Source organism: Cornus florida, unplaced genomic scaffold (assembly GCF_030987335.1).
Source record: "Cornus florida cultivar Cherokee Brave unplaced genomic scaffold, ASM3098733v1 CherokeeBrave_3.0.0_Hap2_Chr07, whole genome shotgun sequence".
Classification (NCBI taxonomy): Eukaryota; Viridiplantae; Streptophyta; class Magnoliopsida; order Cornales; family Cornaceae; genus Cornus; species Cornus florida.
The window spans coordinates 83898645-83919147 of record NW_026775577.1 but is presented as its reverse complement, the minus strand read 5'-3'; the positions used below and the strand labels follow the sequence as shown (position 1 = coordinate 83919147).

At 40.7% G+C, this 20503-nt stretch overlaps 1 protein-coding gene across 4 annotated transcripts in view; it reads right to left on the bottom strand.

Annotated features, from left to right (window-relative positions):
• Window positions 1–20503, bottom strand: part of LOC132267360 (uncharacterized) — a 42554-nt gene that overhangs the window by 15282 nt on the left and 6769 nt on the right. For all 4 annotated transcript variants that reach the window (XR_009468986.1, XR_009468985.1, XR_009468987.1 and 1 more), the window contains exons 3-5: window positions 13043–13181; window positions 9777–9885; window positions 9514–9650 (exon numbers count right to left, since the gene is read on the bottom strand). Coding sequence is in view for 1 of the 4 variants with exons in the window: in XM_059768527.1 (XP_059624510.1) it covers window positions 9514–9650; window positions 9777–9885; window positions 13043–13181 (385 nt within the window). In the remaining 3 variants the exon portion in view is untranslated. The remainder of the gene's footprint in view (window positions 1–9513; window positions 9651–9776; window positions 9886–13042; window positions 13182–20503) is intronic.

Genomic DNA, 20503 nt, shown 5'->3' with positions numbered 1-20503 from the left:
CCCGCGATAAAAAGAGTGTGCATCAGTTTACTTGACTGATGTAGAAACCAGTGCAATAAACTATCCACTGTGGTAATGCTTGGAAAAACCATTCTCCATCCTAGAGAATCATCCAACCACATCCAGAAATTCCTTGAAAAGATGCAATCCACAAATACATGATCTCTAGTATCTATAGCTTGAAAACTGAGTGAACACCTTGAAGCCAAACTCACATTTCTCTTCTGTAAATTATGCATAGATGGCAACCTGTCTTGAAATAAAAATACTCCATGGACAGACCAGCGAGGTCTCGCTTTTCCCCAACAAACTTTATACCAATCAACCTCTGGACATACTTCTCTACAGCTCTGCCAAGCAATCTTAAAGCTAAAATTGCCTCCATCCCAAGTTAATCTGTCTGGCCTATCAGATATAGGCTGTGATTGTAAAAAATCACATATAGGTTTAAAAATGTCATCTTGCAGCAAATCAAAATTCCAATGTCCATTAACTATAAGACAATCCACTGGAGAATCCAAGGAAAACCCCAGCCTGCAAACCATTCTATGACCAAATTTTTGCAACATTGATTCACCCTCACATCAAGGATCAGTCAATATTTTGACAAGATGACCAGTGCCAACTGAAAATTTGACCTTATTCTTCATTAAATCTCTAACACTAAGCAAGTTCTTCCACAAAATTGAATGAGTAATCTTAGGAACTGCATTCCAGAAGGTGGAACGTAAAGTATACCTGGAGTGAAACCATGATATACCCAAAGCCTGTCCTTGCTTAACAAGAAGTCCCAAGCCAAAACACATTGAGATGTAACCTGCAAATCCTTCAATTTTCGAATTCCCAAACCTCCTTCAGCTTTTGGTCTACACATTGAATCCCAGCTCATGAGATGCATCTTCTTTAAATTATCCCTACTGCCCCAGATAAAGTCTCTACACAGCTTTTGAATTTGATTAATGACAACAATTGGTAATTGAAAAACACTGCTCCAATACAAGCAAATAGGAGTTAAAACAGTCTTGACCAATTCAACTTTACCTGCTACTGATAACAGACGAGTACTCCAATCATTGAGTTTTCTGGAAATTTTATCCAGAAGAACATTACAGTGGGATCTCGTAAGCCCAGAGAAACATAAAGGAATTCCCAGGTATTTTAGAGGAAGCATTTCTTCTTTACATTGAAGTAAATCCAAGACAGCTCTTTTCTTTCTAACAGATTTGGAGAAGATGACACTACTCTTACCATAATTGATTTGAAGTCCGGAGGCAGCTCCAAAAATCTGAAATATCTCTTGAATAGATCTTGCATTTGAAATTGAGGCTTTGCAAGTAATCAACAGATCGTCTGCAAAAAAGGTGTGACAGATTGTAGAACGAGCCTTAAGAGCAGTATAAGATAGCTTAATTTTCCCATTGCACACCGCTGTGTTGGGTAGTTGAGAAAATTGATCAGCTACCAAAGTAAAAAGAAGGGGAGAGAGAGGACAACCCTGTCTCAATCCTTTAGAAGGCTGTATGAAACCTGAAGGAGAACCATTCAGCAAAATTGAGTACCTCGTGGAATGTAACAAAGCTGAAATCCAAGATAACCAATTTGAACTGAAACCAGTAGCAGCCAAAATTTTCAGAAGGAAACTCCAGGAAACAGAATCAAAAGCTTTTGATATGTCCGCCTTCAAAGCCATAATGGGATGTTTAAATCGAAAATCACTCACCATCTCATGACCCATAATTATAGCATCCTGGATTTTTCTGCCTTTTATAAAAGCACTTTGCTCCATGCTAACCAGCTTAGGTAGAACCAAAGATAATCGAGCAGCAAGAATTTTAGAAATTATTTTGTAAATCAAATTGCATAAAGCAATTGGTCTAAACTCTTTAGGTTTGACCGCATTACCTGTTTTAGGAACCAATGTGATAAAAGAACTATTCACCCCTATAGGTAAACAGCCTGAATAGAAAAAATGATGAACTGCAGCACAGACTTCAGGTTGAACAAGTGCCCAAAAAGTTTGATAGAACCTAGCTAGAAAACCATCAGGTCCAGGGGCCTTATCTGGTTTAAAACCCATCACCACTGCTCTGATTTCTTCATTAGTTATAGGAGAGTCCAATACCAACTTATCATCTGAGGTGAGGGTGTGTCGAGGCATAACTTCAAGGTTATTCTCTCCTGCATTCTCTTTGTAAAGATCTTGATAATAATTCACAAAAATCCTTTTGACATCTTCAACGTCAGTAGTAACCTGCCCAGCCTCATTTTCAACAGAAGTGATAGCATTAAACTGGCGGTGCTGCTTCATTTTATGGTAAAAATAGGCTGAACACCTATCATTATCTTGTAACCATTGAATTCTAAATTTCTGGGCATAAAGAATTTCTTGGGAAGACATAGCATCTTCATAATCATCCTCAGCTTGTTTCTCTAAATCAAACTTTTCAGATGTAGGGTTAACCAAAAGATTTAATTGAACCTCCTCCAATGCTTTTTTAGAGAAGATAACTTTCTCTTCAACATCTCCAAAAGAGAGTTTATTCCAAGCCCTCACCGCAGACTTCACATTTCGAAGCTTCTTTAGCAGAATATGAATTGGAGATCCATTTGTAGATACATCCCAAGCTTCTTTGATCACCTCAACAATACCCTCTTGAAGACACCAAACTTTTAACATCTTAAATGGCTTAGGACCACTAGCAAATTGTCTAAATATATTTATAATCACTCCATAATGATCAGAAGAAGTTGAAGCAGAATAAGTTATTTTTGTACCTGTAAACATCTGCAGCCAAGAGTCATTAATGAATACCCTATCAAGTTTGGCTAAAATTCTTCTATCTTTCCCTTGCTTGTTACACCATGTCCAATCCCCATTAGAAGCAAATAGCTCAACCAAACCAGCTTTTTGAAGACAGCAATTGAATTCATCTAGAAGTCTTTGAGGAACCCTACGGCCCCCTTTCTTATCTGAATGAAACCTTGTAGCATTCCAATCCCCTAACACCAACCAAGGACCAATGATAAAATCAGCCTGCCTAGCCAATTGATTCCATAATCTTCTTCTCCCGTCAAAATTATTAGCAGCATACACTGGAGTACAGTAGACCACCTCTCCAGTTTGGATTATAAGAACTTTAAGAAGTAGACATTGATCCATTTCAGCAAGTACCGTGACTGAAAACAACAAAGGATCCCATCCAATCCATAGCCAACCCAAATCATGGGAATTATAATTGTGAACCCAACTCCAACTTCTGTTAATCCTTTTAACAATAATATCAAACTTAGATATTCTAACCCTAGTTTCTTGCAAAAAGACAAAATGAGAATCTATGGATTTAATCCATTGTCTTAGCTCCTTTTGTCTACAGGGCTTATTCAAGCCCCTCACATTTGAGGAAGAAATCTTTGAGATAATGGAGGATGGGAACCCCCTTGATTCCTAGTCACTCTGTCAGTGGACAATATATTCTTATTCCTCTTCTTGACAGTGATCTTATTGCTTTCTTCTATCTGTGCAGAAATTGAGTCATCAAATTTCTTGTTTGCTGGACTAGACTCCCGTATAGCTGCCCTTCCCTGTGCAGAAGTCTTAGAAATTTGATTTTCATTAACTTGATTTATATTAAATGGACTTTCTCCCGTAGAACAACTCTTCCGTCTTCACTACTGTCAGAATCAATAACTTCCAAAGTCTGTAGTTGCATAGGAATAATATTTGTTTGTTGCTGAGCCTCTTCTTGAGATTGTACCTGTTCAATCTGTTCCTCCACTCCTTCTTTCTCTATCTGAATATCCAAGTTTTCTAACTGGAGGACCTCATTCTCTTTTACCTCTTCGTTTTGCAGAACTTGAAAGGCATTTGAGGTAGGAAGTGATACGGTAGATTCTTTTACAGAATCTTTGTGAGTAATTTTGTCAAGCACAACATCTTCATTCTGAGGCACCAATTTCCCCTTCTGTTCCACCACCCACTTATCAACCGATTTCTTAGGTTTGGCCTGCAGGACTTTTTGTGGACATTTTCCTGAAACATGATCCACCTTTTGACATAGAGAACATATCTGTGGCTTCCATTCATATTCAAACTCAAGCGCACAATCCACCCCATGAATGTCTACCACCATTGAATCAGGCAATTCTTCCTTCACATCCACTTCCACCATTACACGTAGATATCTTCCTTTATCTCTATTAGCTTCCGTATCATCCATATAGATAGGCTTAGCAAAGGAGGAACAGATCATCGACACAACTTGTGGCTTTCTACAATGGACCGGAAGATCATAAATCCTCAACCAAATTGGGACAGATTCCAAAACTTCTTTTACCAAATTAACTTTCTTGCTCCAACATTTAAGAATAATGGGCCTTCCCTCGAAAGTGTGAATACGAGACAGTACCCGCATCACATCTGTGTCATCATGAAATCGAACCAAGAAGAAGCCGTCTTTTAGATAAATCAGCGTAAAATTCTTAGACCATCTCTTCTCCACATAAGACTTAAAATTATGGTAATAGGGCTTCTTCCCCATCACGTATCCTACAACTGAAGATGACCAGTATTTGATTTCATCTGCAACATCATCTTCCTTGATGGAAACCTTCTTCCCACGTATATTACTATGATACTTCAGATTTTGAAAATCAGATGCCGTTTCTGAGAAAAAAACGACACCAAGAGGTGTTAGGGACAGTATTCCGGCATGGAGAACCCACCGGCAGGATTGGGGAGGAGGATTGACCCTCCTCCATCACCAAAAGCTTCTCCCCAACGACCCAAACCACATGTAAACCCTAACAGCTAAATCGCCTGTGCGTACTTTCCTTTACATTATGATTCCTTTAGGTTGATATGCTGCTCGCTTCTTTTTATTGAATTATGTCGACTTTCACTGTCAAGGGAGTACTGGAAACTTTAATTTTGCTTAGTACCATGGCTCCTCCTAAGCAAAGGAGGCTACTTGTCAACTTGTTAACTACTATCAACTTGTTAACTACTTGTCACCTACTAGTTTAATTCACCTTTAAGTACCTAGCTATGAACTATCCTCCTTGGTTAATGGTTACCTTATTTTCAGTAATTACTCTTTTGAAAGCAATGAATGAACATGTAGAAGAATATTTTTACAGCCTCGCGTTTGTGTTGAGATGCCATGCACCTTGTGAAGAAATTTTGCAAGACCTTAGAATCAAGAGGAGTAATGTGGCGACCTTGTGGGCGGGTGCAAGGCATTAGCAGGTTACGGGTGCACAATCCCACATCGCCTAGGTAAGGCGAAAGTGAAGTGCTTATATGTGCTAGTGCTTTCTCCAAATGGTATGAGGCCTTTTGAGGTAAAACCCAAAAACAAAACCGTGCAGGCTCAAGCTCAAAACAGACAATATCATACCATGTGGTGGAGTGGGCTGTTACAAGTAATTGTTGCTCTAGTGAGATCTGAAACCTCCATCCTTCTTTCTCTCTCTTGGTTTCAATTTCAGCAAAACCATATTCCTATTTGTTCTCCCATCTCTATATTTCGTTCCAAACACAGCCCTTATGTTCTTTTTTATTTTTTATTCATTATACGAATAGGTTTTTCCAGACCCTAGATCAAGATGAGTAATTTATCATGCTCTAATGAGGTGTGTCACCTCCATAATTATGTTACATTTCTCCTGCATTTTGTTTCAACACATTGATATTCCTATTCATCTCTCTCTTCATTTAGTTTAACACATCCATATTCCTATTCATTCCTGTTTCTATATTTTTTTTTCCAAACTCAAACTCTTATATTAACCACTGTTACTTGTGGGGTGGGGGACCTTAGAATCAAGAGGAGTAATGTGGAGACCTTGTGGGCGGGTGGTGCATGGGCAGGTTACGGGTGCACAATCCCACATCGCCTAGGTAAGGCGAAGGTGAAGCGCTTATATGTGCTAGTGCTTTCCCTAAATGGCATGAGGCCTTTTGGGGTAAAACCCAAGAACAAAACTGTGCAGGCTCAAGCTCAAAGCGGACAATATCATACCATGTGGTGGAGTGGGCTGTTATAAGTAATTTTTGCTCTAGTGAGATGCGAAACCTCCATCCTTCTTTCTCTCTCTTAGTTTCAATTTCAGCAAAACCATATTCCTATTTGTTCTCCCATCTCTATATTTCATTCCAAACACAGCCCTTATGTTATTTTTTATTTTTTATTCGTAAATCTTAGAGGTGGTCCTACGAATAGGTTTTTCCAGACCCTAGATCAAGATGAGTGATTCTTCATGCTCTAATGAGGTGTGTCACCTCCATACTTATGTTACTTTTCTCCTGCATTTTGTTTCAACACATTGATATTCCTATTCATATCTCTCTTCCTTTAGTTTAACACATCCATATTCCTATTCATTCCTATTTCTATATTTTTTTACCTAACTCAAACTCTTATGTTAACCAGTGCTATTAATTCTGGGGTGGGGGGTGCGGGACCTTAGAATCAAGAGGAGTAATGTGGCGACCTTGTGGGCGGGTGTGCATGGGTGGGTGCAAAGCATTGGCAGGTTACGGATGAACGATCCCACATCACCTAGGTAAGGTAAATGTGAAGTGCTTATATGTGCTAGTGCTTTCTCCAAATGGTATGAAGCATTTTGGGGTAAAACCCAAGAACAAAACCATGCGGGCTCAAACTCAAAGCGGACAATATCATACCATGTGGTGGAGTGGACTGTTACAAGTAATTCTTACTCTAGTGAGATGTGAAACCTCCATCCTTCTTTCCCTCTTGGTTTCAATTTTAGCAAAACCATAGTACTATTTATTCTCCCATCTCTATATTTCGTTCCAAACACAGTCCTTATGTTATTTTTTATTTTTTATTTGTTAATCTTAGAGGTGGTCCTACGAATAGGTTTTTCCAAACCCTAGATCAAGATGAGTGAATCTTCATGTGTCACCTCCATACTTATGTTACTTTTCTCCTGCATTTTGTTTCAACACATTGATATTCCTATTCATATCTCTCTTCCTTTAATTAACACATCCGTATTCCTATTCATTCTTGTTTGTATATTTTTTTCCCTAATTCAAACTCTTATGCTGCGTTTGGTGTGCAGGAATGGAATGGAATGCAAGTGGGAATGGAATGACCATTCTCATTCTATTGTTTGGTTGTATATATGAAATGTGTAGGAATGGAATGATAATAATCATTCTAGTGTTTGGTTGGACCAATTTAAAATTTAGAATGGAATGAATTTCAAATTGATTTCTCCAAAATATCTTCTTAGTGACAAATTATTATTATTATTATTTTTTTGATAAAATACTAACATCATTCCCATGGAAGACGGTGTGGAGGTCTAAGGCGCCTCTTAGGGTGGCCTTTTTTGTGTGGACTGCAACTTGGAGTAAGATTTTGACTTTGGACAATTTGAGGAAGCGAAGGCATATCATTGTTAATAGGTGTTGTCTTTGCAAGATTAATGGGGAGTCGGTGGATCATCTTTTGTTGCACTATCCTGTGGCTCATGATTGTTGGAGTTTGATGTTTGGCCTGTTTGGTATTCATTGGGTCATGCCTCGGTCATCTCGGGAGTTGTTAGATATGTGGAGGGGCCAATGGGTGGGGGCTCAGGCCAGAGTTTTTTGAAGGGTGACCCCTTTTTGTATTTGGTGGAGCCTTTGGAGAGAGCGTAATGGAAGATCTTTTGAGGGAAAGGAATCCTCCATTGGTGTTAAAATTTTCTATCATTTGTAATTTGTTTTGTTGGGGTCAGGGGAGAGACTACTCCTCTCTTGAGGATATTGTTGATTTTATGAGCTCTTTGAGTTCATAGACTCCGTTTTGTCTTTGTATAGTTTAGGACGCGTTCCCCTTTTGAACGCTTTTAATACAATTTACTTATCAAAAAATAAATAAATAAATGGTGGCAGTAGCGGTGGTGGAGGTGGAAAGCGGTAGTAGTGTAAGTGGTGGTGTTGGAAGGCGGCGGCAGCAATAGTGTTGGTGACAGTAGTGTGGTGGTGGTGGTGGTGGTGGAAGGAGATAGTAGTGTAGGTGGCGCTGGTGTGAAAACCAATGGAGGTGCCTGTGGTGGCGGTGGAAGGCAGTGGAGGCGGTGGTGGTGGTGGTGATGGAAGGGCGACGGTGGCGGAAGGTGGAGGAAGGCGATGGCGATGGCGATGGCGATGGCGATGGCGGCGGCAGCGGCGACGGTGGGGGAAGGTGGTGGAAGGCGGTGGCGGTGGCGGTGGCTGTGGTGGTGGCGGTGGCGGTGGCGGCGGTGGTGGTGGAGGACGATGGCGGTGGTGGTGGCGACGGTAGGTGGTGGTGGTGGTGGAAGGCGATGGCAGCAGTGAAAGGCGGTGGTGGTGGTGGTTGTGGTGGAAGGCCATAGCGGTTGCGGCAGTGAAAGGCAGTAGCAGTGGTAGTGGAAGGTGGTGACGGTGGCGATGGTGAAAGGCGATGACGGTAGTGGAAGGCAGTGGTGGTGGCGGTGGGCAATGGCGGTGACGGTGGCCAAGGGCGGCGGTGGCAGTGGTGGTGGTGAAAGGTGGTGGTAGTGCCAGTGGTGGTGGTGGTGGAAGGCGGTGGCGGTGGTAGTAGCGGTGGTGGCGGAAGGCAGTGGCAATGGTGAAAGAAGGTGATGGTATAAGGCAGTAGTGGTGGTGATGGAAGGTGGTGGCGGTGGTGAAAGGCAATAGCAATGGTGGCGGTAGAGGTGGTGGTTGCAGCAATGGAAGGCGGGGGCGGTGGTTGCGGCAATGGAAGGCGGTAGCGGTGGCGGTGAAAGGCAAAGGCGATGGCGGTGGTGGTGGTGGAAGGTGGTGGAGGTGGAGGTGGTGGTTGTGGCAATGGAATGCGGTAGCGGTGGCGGTGGTTGCGGCAAAGGAAGGCAGTGGCGGTGGTGAAAGTCGGTGGTAGTGGTGGTGAAAGGTGGAGGTGGTTGTGTTGGAAGGTAGTGGTGGTTTTTGGACTTAGAACATGAGGGTTTTTTGGGAAGATTTTTTTAAAAAAAATTACTTGGGAATGGAATGGCCATTCTATAGGTTTAGTTGTGGAATGGATTTCCATTCCTAAGAATGGATTTTTATTCCAATGGAATGGCCATTCCCACTTTAAATTGCATACCAAACAAAAGAATAGTTGGAATGGGCATTCCATTCCTGCACACCAAATGCAACATTATGTTAACCACTGTTACTTGTGGGGTGGGGGTGGGGGGAACAAAATGATGCATGTCGGACCTCATTTTCATTACAAGTAGTCATGATCATGTAATCTAGTATGCTTTAATTGCATTCCTATTGTACTGGGGAATACAAACTTTTGAATCACTCAGGAGGGTACTAATTTAGAAACTACTGCATAGAAAGGATGACAATTTTTTAACTTCTGTTTACTTAACATTTCAAAACAACTTCCAGTCCAAAGCAAGTAAATTTTATGATCTGACTTACACAACTGATGGAAAGTGGAGCAATCAAACTTCCATCTATATGCTATAAAGATTCTGAAAAGTTGAATTAGAAATTACCTTCCATGGACAGCTAGAGCAGAAACACCAGTTTTCTCAATTCGTCGTGCCAATTCTACTGTATCCTGGGATGATTTTAGCAGCCGAATTTTACATGTTACTGGTGTGTCCAAATTCCTTTTTAATGTTGTCAAGATCTGGATTTATAAGGAAACTCTGTGAAGGATCAAATGGACTGCTACCCAGGAAAAAAAAAAAAAAAAATCAAACGCACTGCTAACATTCAAGAGGGAAGAACTTCACAGCTGACATGCATTGCTTACATCGTGAACAAGCTCCGGTTTAGCCAACAGTGCAGCGCCCATTCCTCCACTAATAGAGAACGACTTGGGGCAACCCATATTAATATCTACTGCTGCAACATCTTTACACCTGAAAGAGGAAATACCATGTTAAAGGCAGCAAAACTGGTTTCAGGCCAGAGAAGAAGGGAGTAAGTTATTCGTCGCATCCAGAGTCCCAAACCAACATTTTATAGAAAGGTGAGTTAGTTAGGTCCTGATCCTACAAAATTGGTGGTTGTGCCATAATTTAGGCTTCCCTCACCCAAACCTGGAACTCAAAAGAAAAATATGCTGTCTGAACACAATTGTGATTAATGAAAAAAAAAAAAAAAAAAATTATACATGCAGAGCGATCCAAAAATCCCATGATTTTAATTTTCTGCAGATCTAGATATTCGTAGAGAACTCCTAGACATCCAAAGTACCCAGTATAGACCAAATATACCCAACAACAACTATAAAATAATCCTTTTCTGCTATAACATGGCACCTTTAGATAAAATTGACCCTATGTTGCTAAAACATGATGCACTAAACAGTAGTAGTTCACCCTCTAAACAACTACACTTGCAGAAATTTCTTGTGTTTTGGTCAGAAGAAGACAGACTTGGTGGTTGACAAACATCGTATGGCGGCCGACTGTTATCAAATTGATAGTGCTGCGGTGACATGGGATGTCCAATTTGCTAGATCAGTTCAGGACTGGGAGTTGGAAGAGGTTATAGCCTTCTTTGGGTTGATTTACCAGCACATTGTCGATGTGGAGGATGATGATGGGTGGGGTTGCATGGGTTCTGGACATGGAGGGTTTGCAGTTAAACTATTTTACCAGGGCTTTCTAAGAGATTCTGAGTTGCTTTTCCAGGAAAGCAATGTGGAGGGTGGACTGTGGCTTTGAGAGGATCCTGACCATGGATAATCTGAAGAAGAGCGTCAAATTGTGGTCAATTGGTCTTGCATGTGCAAGAGGGATAAAGCGAGTCAATCATCTGTTATTGCATTGCCCGATAGAGAAAGCTATGTGGTTCTGGGCTATCTTTCTTTGGTGTGATTTGAGTGGTTATGGCTAGTGCATCAGAAGCTCTAGAGTCTTGGAGGGGCAGTTCATTCAAGCTTGCTGTGCTTGGAGGGATTGTCCGTTTTGCATTTGGTGGGGTTTGTGGAGGGAGAGAAGTAGGAGATTCTCTAAGGGTATGGAGGCTCCAATTTGGGTGTTGATGATGGGATTCAATCGAGACAGTACAGTAGCAACTGATTACCGAGGGATAATCTTGTAAAACTAATTTACCAATTTGAAATTCAGTACGGCAAGAGGATAGAATTAGAAAAGAACACAATCATGATATGGTTTAAGTAGCACTAATTGGGAAGAGAGAGAGAGAATTGATTAAGACGGTTTGGAATGTGTAAAGAACACCATTAAGTGCGCTGGATAAGAGGACTGACATGGTCCACATATTTTTTTTTTTGATAAGTAATAATTGAATAAAAAGGCGTTCAAAAGGACATGGTCCACATTGACAAGTAATGTTAAGACAACGAAGAGACCCAAGTTAATGTGGGTAGAGTTAGTAAGGAAGAATATAATAATAACATGTGGTTTGACTCGAGCTATAGTCTTAAGTAAAGCGGAATGAAAAATAAGGATTCATGTTGTCATCCCCAAGTAGTTGAAAAAAAGGCTTTGTTTGTTGTTGTACTATTATCAAGTTCTCAATCATGGTCACATCTAGAATTAAAATTTGACAATTTACTAGATTATGAACTAATAGACCTATTGTCAAATTCAACAGAAAGAGGTGACACTTCTGGTTTAGAACATATAGGTTCATCGATACAAGCAGCGTGGTTAAAAAAGTCTAAATTATATATATTTTTCATGAATCAAAATTATGTATTATTAAATCAAACTCATTCAGGGAAAAAAATTATGGATTTAAAAAAAAAAATATATATATATATATATATATATATATATATATATATATATATTTTTTTTTTTAAATCCATAATTTTTTTCCCTGAATGAGTTTGATTTAATAATACATAATTTTGATTCATGAAAAATATAAGGATCTACCAATTGTAATGTTTTAGGCACCCACTCTAATACCAACTGAAAGTTCGTGCGTCCATTGACCAATGCTCTCATGTGAGAGTTACCAAGGTCAAAACAATTTTAGATTGATAAATAGGTTAACAATAACTAATTCTTAAATTATAATAATTATACTTGAAATGCAGCAATATGAATCTATTAAATATAAAGACCAAAAACAAATAAATTGTGCAACCACACAAGAACACATCATTACATGGAAAACCCCAATGGGGGAAAAACAACGTGACATAGTTCAGGCAAACTTAATCCTCTATGAGAAAGAAGATTACAACTTGGTTACAATTTCCCAAACCTAAGAACCCTTAGTCTCCTTGACACTATTGGGATGTGTCTCAAATTCCTGAATGATATTGTTCATTAAGTCCAACCGGTCGCACTTAAGTCTGACCGGTCAAACTTGTTTCTGCCGTAGCACTTCGCTGAGTCAGATCGATCGCATTTGAGTCAGACGAATCACAGTTGTTATATGTACGGGATTTGTTTCTTTATTTGAGAAATTGCTTTCCTAAAGGCTGCAGACTTGTAGGGCAAGCTGTTTCTTTGTAATTAAGTAAGTTGTATCTCTATGGATTTTATTTTAAAGTTGAAGATTGATATGGTAACTTCCTGTCAGACATGGTATGGGAATCCTTGTTCAAAAAGGAATGTATTGAAGACTATAAATAGATGTGGAGTTGGATGAAGAAGGCAGAGAAGAAACAAGGGTTTAATGAGTGTTGTGAGGAGAGGAGAGAGTGTATGTAATTCGAAGAGATGTAGCCCCAAAAGATGATGAGTGAGAGAGTGGAGGAAATTGTTGAAAATATAATCAAAAGTAAAAAATAATATTACAGACTCTGGCTTTTATACCCTTACAACGGAGGAAATTGTTGCAACTTGCAACAGCTATAAATTATAAAACAATCAATTTACATCTCTTAATCAGCAGAATGACATGATAAAGGACCAGACCATGGCAAACTCAAGGCACTAAGATAGAGGATCCAACATAACAGAGAGATCAATCAACAAATATTGACATGAACACAAAATTGAACCAACAGTATAAAAACATTAGTAATTATCCTCCCTGAAACATCTTATCATCTTTATAAAGTAGTTCAAATGTGAAAAAGAAACTTACACGATCTGAGCAGCAGTCAGGGCCCTCACAGCGTCAGAAGTGCCCATTTGAAATATTACCCGACTTCTTTCTTCATGGCAGGTTCTGAAAACAATATTCCCGGTTCCCTTCTCCACAATATCAGTAGACCCAATGACCTCTGGGAAAGAAGTGACAAAATATGTTTCCAAATTTAAAAATAAAAATAAAAAAAAAAGGCATATGACCATAAATATTTTTTTCCCAAATTATGACCATAAATTTTATTCTTTAAAAAAAAAACATATTACCATAAATATTTTTTTCCCTAGATTATGACCATAAATTTTATCCCTACTAATTCCATCAGCTTGTATTTTGTTAAAATTAACTTATGAAAGAGTACTCTCAAAATGATATAACCAATTAATAATAATGCAACAACTAGAGAATACAAAATTTAACCTGATTTAGGCTTGCGAAGAAACCCAGTATGATCAGAACCATAAGAACCCCAATATATTCTTTTCTATTGGTTTTAGCATATAGCTGGCTGGATATTTCTCTCCATTGCAAAACTATCGACTTAGACAATGTTTCATCTAATAAGTATAAATATAAGTTATATGTCACAAAATCTAACGCACCTTCTGAACCTATATGTTGTTGAAAGAGATAAAAATTGAAGAGATAAATTAAACATGAAGAACACAAGGATAGACACACAAAGCCCAAAGGGCTACATAACCTTTTATTATTTTCTCTCTTGATTTGTATACATGATCACCTCTATTTATAGGTGAAAGAATATAGACATGTGATAAATATGATATAGGAAACATTCCTAAAATCACTCCCATGATTGATTCATATCAATATGTCAAAGGAGTGATTTAAGGGCTTTAATCATTCCTATATCAATGTTCTCCAACACACTACCCCCCCCCCCCCCCCCCCCTCTCTCTCTCTCTCTCTCTCTCTCTCTCTCTCTCAAAGCTGGTAGGAGATTTTAACTCAAGTGTCCAACTTGAAACTAAATTCAAAGTTCTTGAAGTCCGAGATCCGAGACGAGTATAGAGTAGGGTAGGATAAACCTACTCTGATACCATGTTAACTACCATCTAATCTAAAAGCTTAAGTTGTTGGAGAGGGTGTAACTTTACTATATAAATCCTTCAACACGCCCCCTCACGTGAGGCTTTCTTTTGATCCAACACGTCTTTTTCAATTTTTAATTAGGGTGACAAATATCCGAGACGATTTGATCTAAAGATCCAAGACGAGTATAGATATGAGTATACTATGTTGAAAGATATAAAAATTGAAGAGAGAAATTAAATATGAAGAGCACAACGACAGACACACAAAGCCCAAAGGGCTACATAACCTTTATTATATTCTCTCATATTTTTTGTATACATGATCACCTCTATTTTTTTTTGATAAGTAATAATAACATAAAAAGGCGTTCAAAAGGGGAATGCGTCCCTTATACAGAAGTGGAACCGGGCTAAGGCCCCAAAGAATCCAAAAAAATAATTAAATTATTAGAGGAGCTCTTCACGTAATTGAAGAGAGAATGAAGAATGTGAAGTTTCAATATTGCCCTAGACGACTCTTTCCCTTCGAACATTCTACTATTTCTCTCCATCCAAATGCACCACCATACACAATGTGGGACAATTCTCCAAAAATCGCATACATCCCTTCGCACATGACATCCTCTCTAAGCATGAATCAATTCATTAGTAGATCGTGGCATTACCCAACGCATGCCGAACAGCCCAAGAATAAGATTCCAACAATCGTTCGCCACTGGGCAATGCATAAGGAGGTGATCAACAGACTCCCCATCTTTCTTGCATAGACAACACCAATTAACAATACAATTAAGTTATCAATTGTCAGAATCTTTCCCCAAACAGCGGTCCAAACAAAGAAAGCCACCCTAGTTGGAGCCATGGATCGCCAAATAGTCTTCCACAGGAAGTCACGATTATCAAAATTAGACAGACACAAGAACAATGATCTTACTTCGAAACGACCGTGGGAAGAGGGAACCCATATCGAATCATCATTACCTCTGCCAACTCCCTCCTGGCGATACAATAAATCCAGAAAAGCACATACCTCGTCCAACTCCCAATCTTGGAATAAACGCCGAAAATGCACGTCTCACGTAATCCCACTACTATCAAGCCGATAACAGTCAGCTACGTAGGCGTGTTTATCAACTACAATACTGAATAATCTAAGAAATGTACGAGATAATGGCTGATCACCACACCAAAGATCTTCCCAAAAACGAACTCGATGTCCATCACGGACATTGAATCTGATATGAGTAGAAAAGCCATCCCATCCCTTCCGAATGGACTTCCACATCCCTACTCCTCCCATAAGAGAACCCGGACATGTAGACCACCCGCCAACCTCTTCCCCAAACCGGCAAGAGACTAACCTACGCCAAGGATGTTTTCTTTCCCTCCCATATCTCCATAACCATTTACCCAGGAGAGCTTGATTGAAAGGAACGAATCGTCTTATACCAAGACCACCTAATTTCAGACGCTTGCAAACTTGCTCCCACCTGACATGGTGATACTTGAACTCATCATCCCTTCCTCCCCATAGGAAGTCCCTTTGAATTTTTTAAATCCTATCCACAACGGAGCAAGGAATTTGGAACATAGAAAGAAAATAAGTGGGAAGGCTCGATAATGTACTCTTAATAAGAGTAACTTTACCCCCCTTGGACAGGTATTGCTTCTTCCATCTTGCCAATCTCTTCGTATACCTGTCAATCACTGAATCCCAACTCCCCACTATCCTTGAAGAGACCTCTAAGGGCAAACCCAAGTAATGAATAGGAAAAGAGCTCACCCTGCATCCAAGAACTGCAGCTAAAGAGGAAATATCCTGAACATTCCCTACCGGGACAAGCACACTCTTAGCCACATTAACCTTTAGCCCGAAAACCGCCTAAAAACAAGCCAGGGTGCACCTCAAATATCGGAATTAAGACACATCAGCATCACAGAAAACCAGGGTATCATCTACAAAAAGTAAATGAGAGATCTCCATCTGATGGACTGAATCTCTACCCACCCTGAAGCCCTTAATAAAACCAACGTCCTCTGCCCTGCACATGAGTCTGCTTAAGCCCTCCATAACAAGAAGAAAAAGGAAAGATGACAAAGGATGACCTTGCCTTATACCCCAAGTGCCCAAAGAAACTAGCGGGAGAACCATTCACAAGAATTGAAAACTTGACAGACGAAAGACAAGTCTCAATCCACTTCCTCCATTTACTTCCAAACCCCATTCGTTGTAACAAATAGAGTAGGAAATTCCAGTTCACATGATCGTATGCTTTCTCAATATCAAGTTTGCATAATACTCCAGGAACACCACTACGCAATCTGGAGTCCACACATTCGCCTACAATAAGAACTGAATCAAGAATTTGCCGTCCTCCAACAAAAGCTTTCTGTGAGTTCGAGATAATCCCAACCATTACATCCCTCATCCTTAAAGCAAGCACCTTAGCAATAAGTTTGTAAATACAGCCCACCAAACTAATTGGACGGAAATCCTTTATGTCAGAAGCGCCTCCCTTCTAAGGGATAAGGGCAATAAATGAAGCATTAAGTGACTTCTCAAATACGCCAGTAGAATGAAACTCCTTAAAAGTACCCATCACCTCATTTCTTACTACCACCCAACTTTCCATCAGAAAACGCATAGTAAAACCGTCAGGCCCCGGAGCTTTGTCCCCATTACAACTTGATAAAGCCTTAAAAACTTCTTCTTCAGTAAAAGGATTCTCAATCCTATCTCTATCCAGCTCAGAAATAGCCTCAAAATGGAAACCATCAAGTTTGGGCCTCCAAACTAATGGTTCGGTATAAAACTTCTGATAAAAGAAGCAATCTCGTTATGCACCTCTTCCTCCCTCCACAACTCTACATCTTCCACCTTAATTCTTCCTATATGATTACTCCTTCTATGAGCATTAGCTAATCTGTGGAAGAATTTGTGTTACGATCACCTTCTTTTAGCTAGAGAGCTTGGGATTTTTGTCGCCACGAAATCTCCTCCATGCTAGCAATCTCAGCAAGAACAGCCTGACGGGAAGCTCTCCTAAAACGTAAAGACTCCACATCCCCTTCCGCCTCCTCCAGACGATCAATCTCGGAAAAATCAGCAAGCACTCTGTTCTTCCTCCATTCCAGATTTCCAAAAACATCCTTATTCCACTGCTTAAGAGCAAATTTAAGAGCTTTTAACTTTTTTGTTATCGTGAAACTGGGCGAACCTGAAACAATAACTCCCTCCCACCAAGATCTGACTTTCCCTTGGAAATCCTCCGCTCGCAGCCACATATTCTCAAATCTAAACGGGGATCTTCGAGAACACAAACCCCCACAATCCAAGACCAAAGGAACATGATCAGAAGTGACCCTTGCTAACACCGCCTGAACAACATCCGGGAATTTCTCTTCCCACTCCCCAAAAATTAAAAATCTGTCCAATCTTAAAAGAGTGACTGGATCCCTACCATTTGACCAAGTATAGGTTGCACCTTCCATTGGTAAGTCAACAAGAAAATGCTCATCAATAAAATCAAAAAATTGATCCATATCCAAGGACCTTCTTCCCCCTGTAGACCTCTCTGACGGGGACCTGGCAAAATTGAAATCCACTCCCAAGCACCAAGGGAGAGACCACAATCCTTGGGCATGGCTAAGCTCCTCCCAGAAAATAGGTCACTCATCATCAACAACCGGTCCATAGACGCCAGTAAAGACCTATTTGAAATTGTCCTCTTCCATCTTAAACACACAAGACACAAAAAATCTCCCCAACCACACGTCCATTCTAGATAACTATCTGCAGTCCCACATGACTAAGATCCCACCCAAAGTACCTATAGCATTCAAAGCCTCCCATTCCACAAACCTTCCTCCCCACAAACTCTTAACGATCCCGTCAGAATGGATGCCAGCTTGGTTTCTTGTAAACAAACAATCTGGGCACCCCACTTCCTTAAAGCTACCTTCACCACCCTCCTCTTGTTCGGATCATTGAGATCAGGAACATTCCATGTAATAATTCGTAACTTCATTAAAAACTAGATAAAATTATCTCCCCTCCTCCCTTCCTAATACTCCTATTCCTAGTCCTTCCCCTTTCCTTCGCCACTCCTCTCTTCCCTTCGTAGTTGACTTCAGAGATGAGATTCTTGATCTCCTGTGCCCCTTTCCAGGATGATAAGGGCCTCATATTTATAACTTCATTGGTCGCTGCAACCTCCCTCCCTTCCACAATTGCTTGAAGGATAGATAGTGTCTAATCGTCATTACCTTCTAAAGAGACTCCCAACAGCTCACTAGTGACTCCGATATTGTCAGCTACCCAATCTTTCCCCATATCAGCAACCTCTTCATCAGGTCGCATTATAGCCAATGGTTCCTCCACTAAAATTTCAGAATCATTCTCCAGCCAAGGTGCAAGCTCATTAGAGCAAACCTGTTGGATAGATCCCAGAGCATCAACCATCTCCTCTTCAGACACTGTCATTCTCATAAAAAGAATCTGATTCTGTAGCAAAATCTCCTAACCCAACGAATCCAGACTCTTTCTCCTCAGCCCCGGTAAAAGGCAAGCAGTTAAGGCCTTTCAATTATACACTTAATCGAAGCTCTTTGAACAGAGCTACAGCGTTATCATTGGACAACTGAAAATGCAAGTCTCTCCCCACACAGACCGTAACCCCTTCAGACAATTCCTTGACTGCACAGCCAGCAAGATCCATCTGCCTAGAAACAACAGACTCGCTAACTTCCTTTCCTTCCGTATTCAACCCATGCATAAAATCAATTCCAGGTACCGTAACAGACAGCCCACACCTCTTCTCTGATTCCGTCACAACTACGTCACTCCTCAACACCTCACAAGAAGGGGTAGAAAAAGAGGATGGAACATTAAAGGGACTCTAAGGATGTGAAACTGAGGGCATGCCTGGAACGTAAGTAGAAGTCCATTTTTGCTTCTCTTTTCTAGACCATCTAACTCCATGCCGATTTCTGTAATAATCCTGAGACGAAGATCTAAAGATTGGTCCCTTCGGCTGTGAAGTATCAGAGAAGGATGAAGTTAAGATACCTGCGCAACACTGAAAGTGACGAGAGCCTTTCTCGACAGGTCCTACACTAGCCGTGACAGCAGAGATGTTCATCCATCTTTCTTCTCCGGTGAGTTCCAGAAAGTAGCAGAGGTGTCATTAATACGAAAGCTCTACGTATTGCTATCTTCTGTATAAGTAAGTGGGCAGGCCTGGGATTAATAAAGAAAACTGAAATCATACTATTGGGCCCCCGCATAACCTTTCTCTTCAGATTGCTCACTTATGGCCCATTTCGTAACTTGGCAACTTCATGGTTGGGCTTGGGCAAAGAATGTGGGATGGGCTCGTTCTGGAAAGAAACTGTCAATTTTTTGCTAGGCCCCCATTGAACAGCCCTCTTCATCTCATGTGGGCCGTAATGAACAAGCAGCCCGTTCGTCTTATTAGGCCCATTGCCCGCTTCAGATCCACGCTTTGGCCCAACAGAAGCTACTGCATAAAAATCTTCTTTAATGGCACGATCTTGGCTACGTGGTTGGTATCCGTTAGCGCGGACATTACGAGAGGACGGTATACGTTGATTAAGGGCGTGATTGACACGACTCTTTGATCAGCCTCCTCTACGCACTTCTAGCGCATGGGAAGCCAATCGCCTCTTTCCTTTGAAGCCTTGATGGGTCTGTGCATTCCGGCGACTTCCTTCAGTAATCGTTACATCAGCCGTGATGTGTGGACTCTCCCCAACGCCATAGTAGGACTTCAAAAGGATGCGAGGTGTGATTTCCTCTATCAAATTGACCCTAAAAGCCACTTGTTGGTCCTCAACATAAACATACTCTGGCATCACTTTTCCGGCGGAGAAGATGAGGATTCTCTGCCCACTCGCTGAAACATCCGCCTCGACATCTCAAAATCCACCACATAAATTCCCAATTGCTTCAAATAACTTGTTGTGCCATAGATGGAGGGGCAAACCAAACAATATCACCCTTCGTATTACTCGATCTTTCACTGCAGAACATCCAACCGCGAAGTACCAAATGTCGATGGATAATAAGGCGTCGCCCCATCTTTTCCTCCCTTCATTCAACACCCTTAAGGCCTCAATCTCCGATGGAAACCTGAACAAGAGTAAGTCGTCGGGTAAAGGAGAAACTTTCACCCCACTTGAAACCTTCCAAGTTTCCGTCGCCCACACCTCAATCCCTTCAACACACCCCACATCTCTGTCAAAGCGGCCTACCAGACATGATCGCAAGGCAAATTCTCATTCCTTGATACTTTGATGATCAACCTTAAAAACCAAATCATTGCCTATAGATCAATTTTTGAATTCTCCGTAGAGGTTGAGGCGTGGTAAAGTCGCGACAATG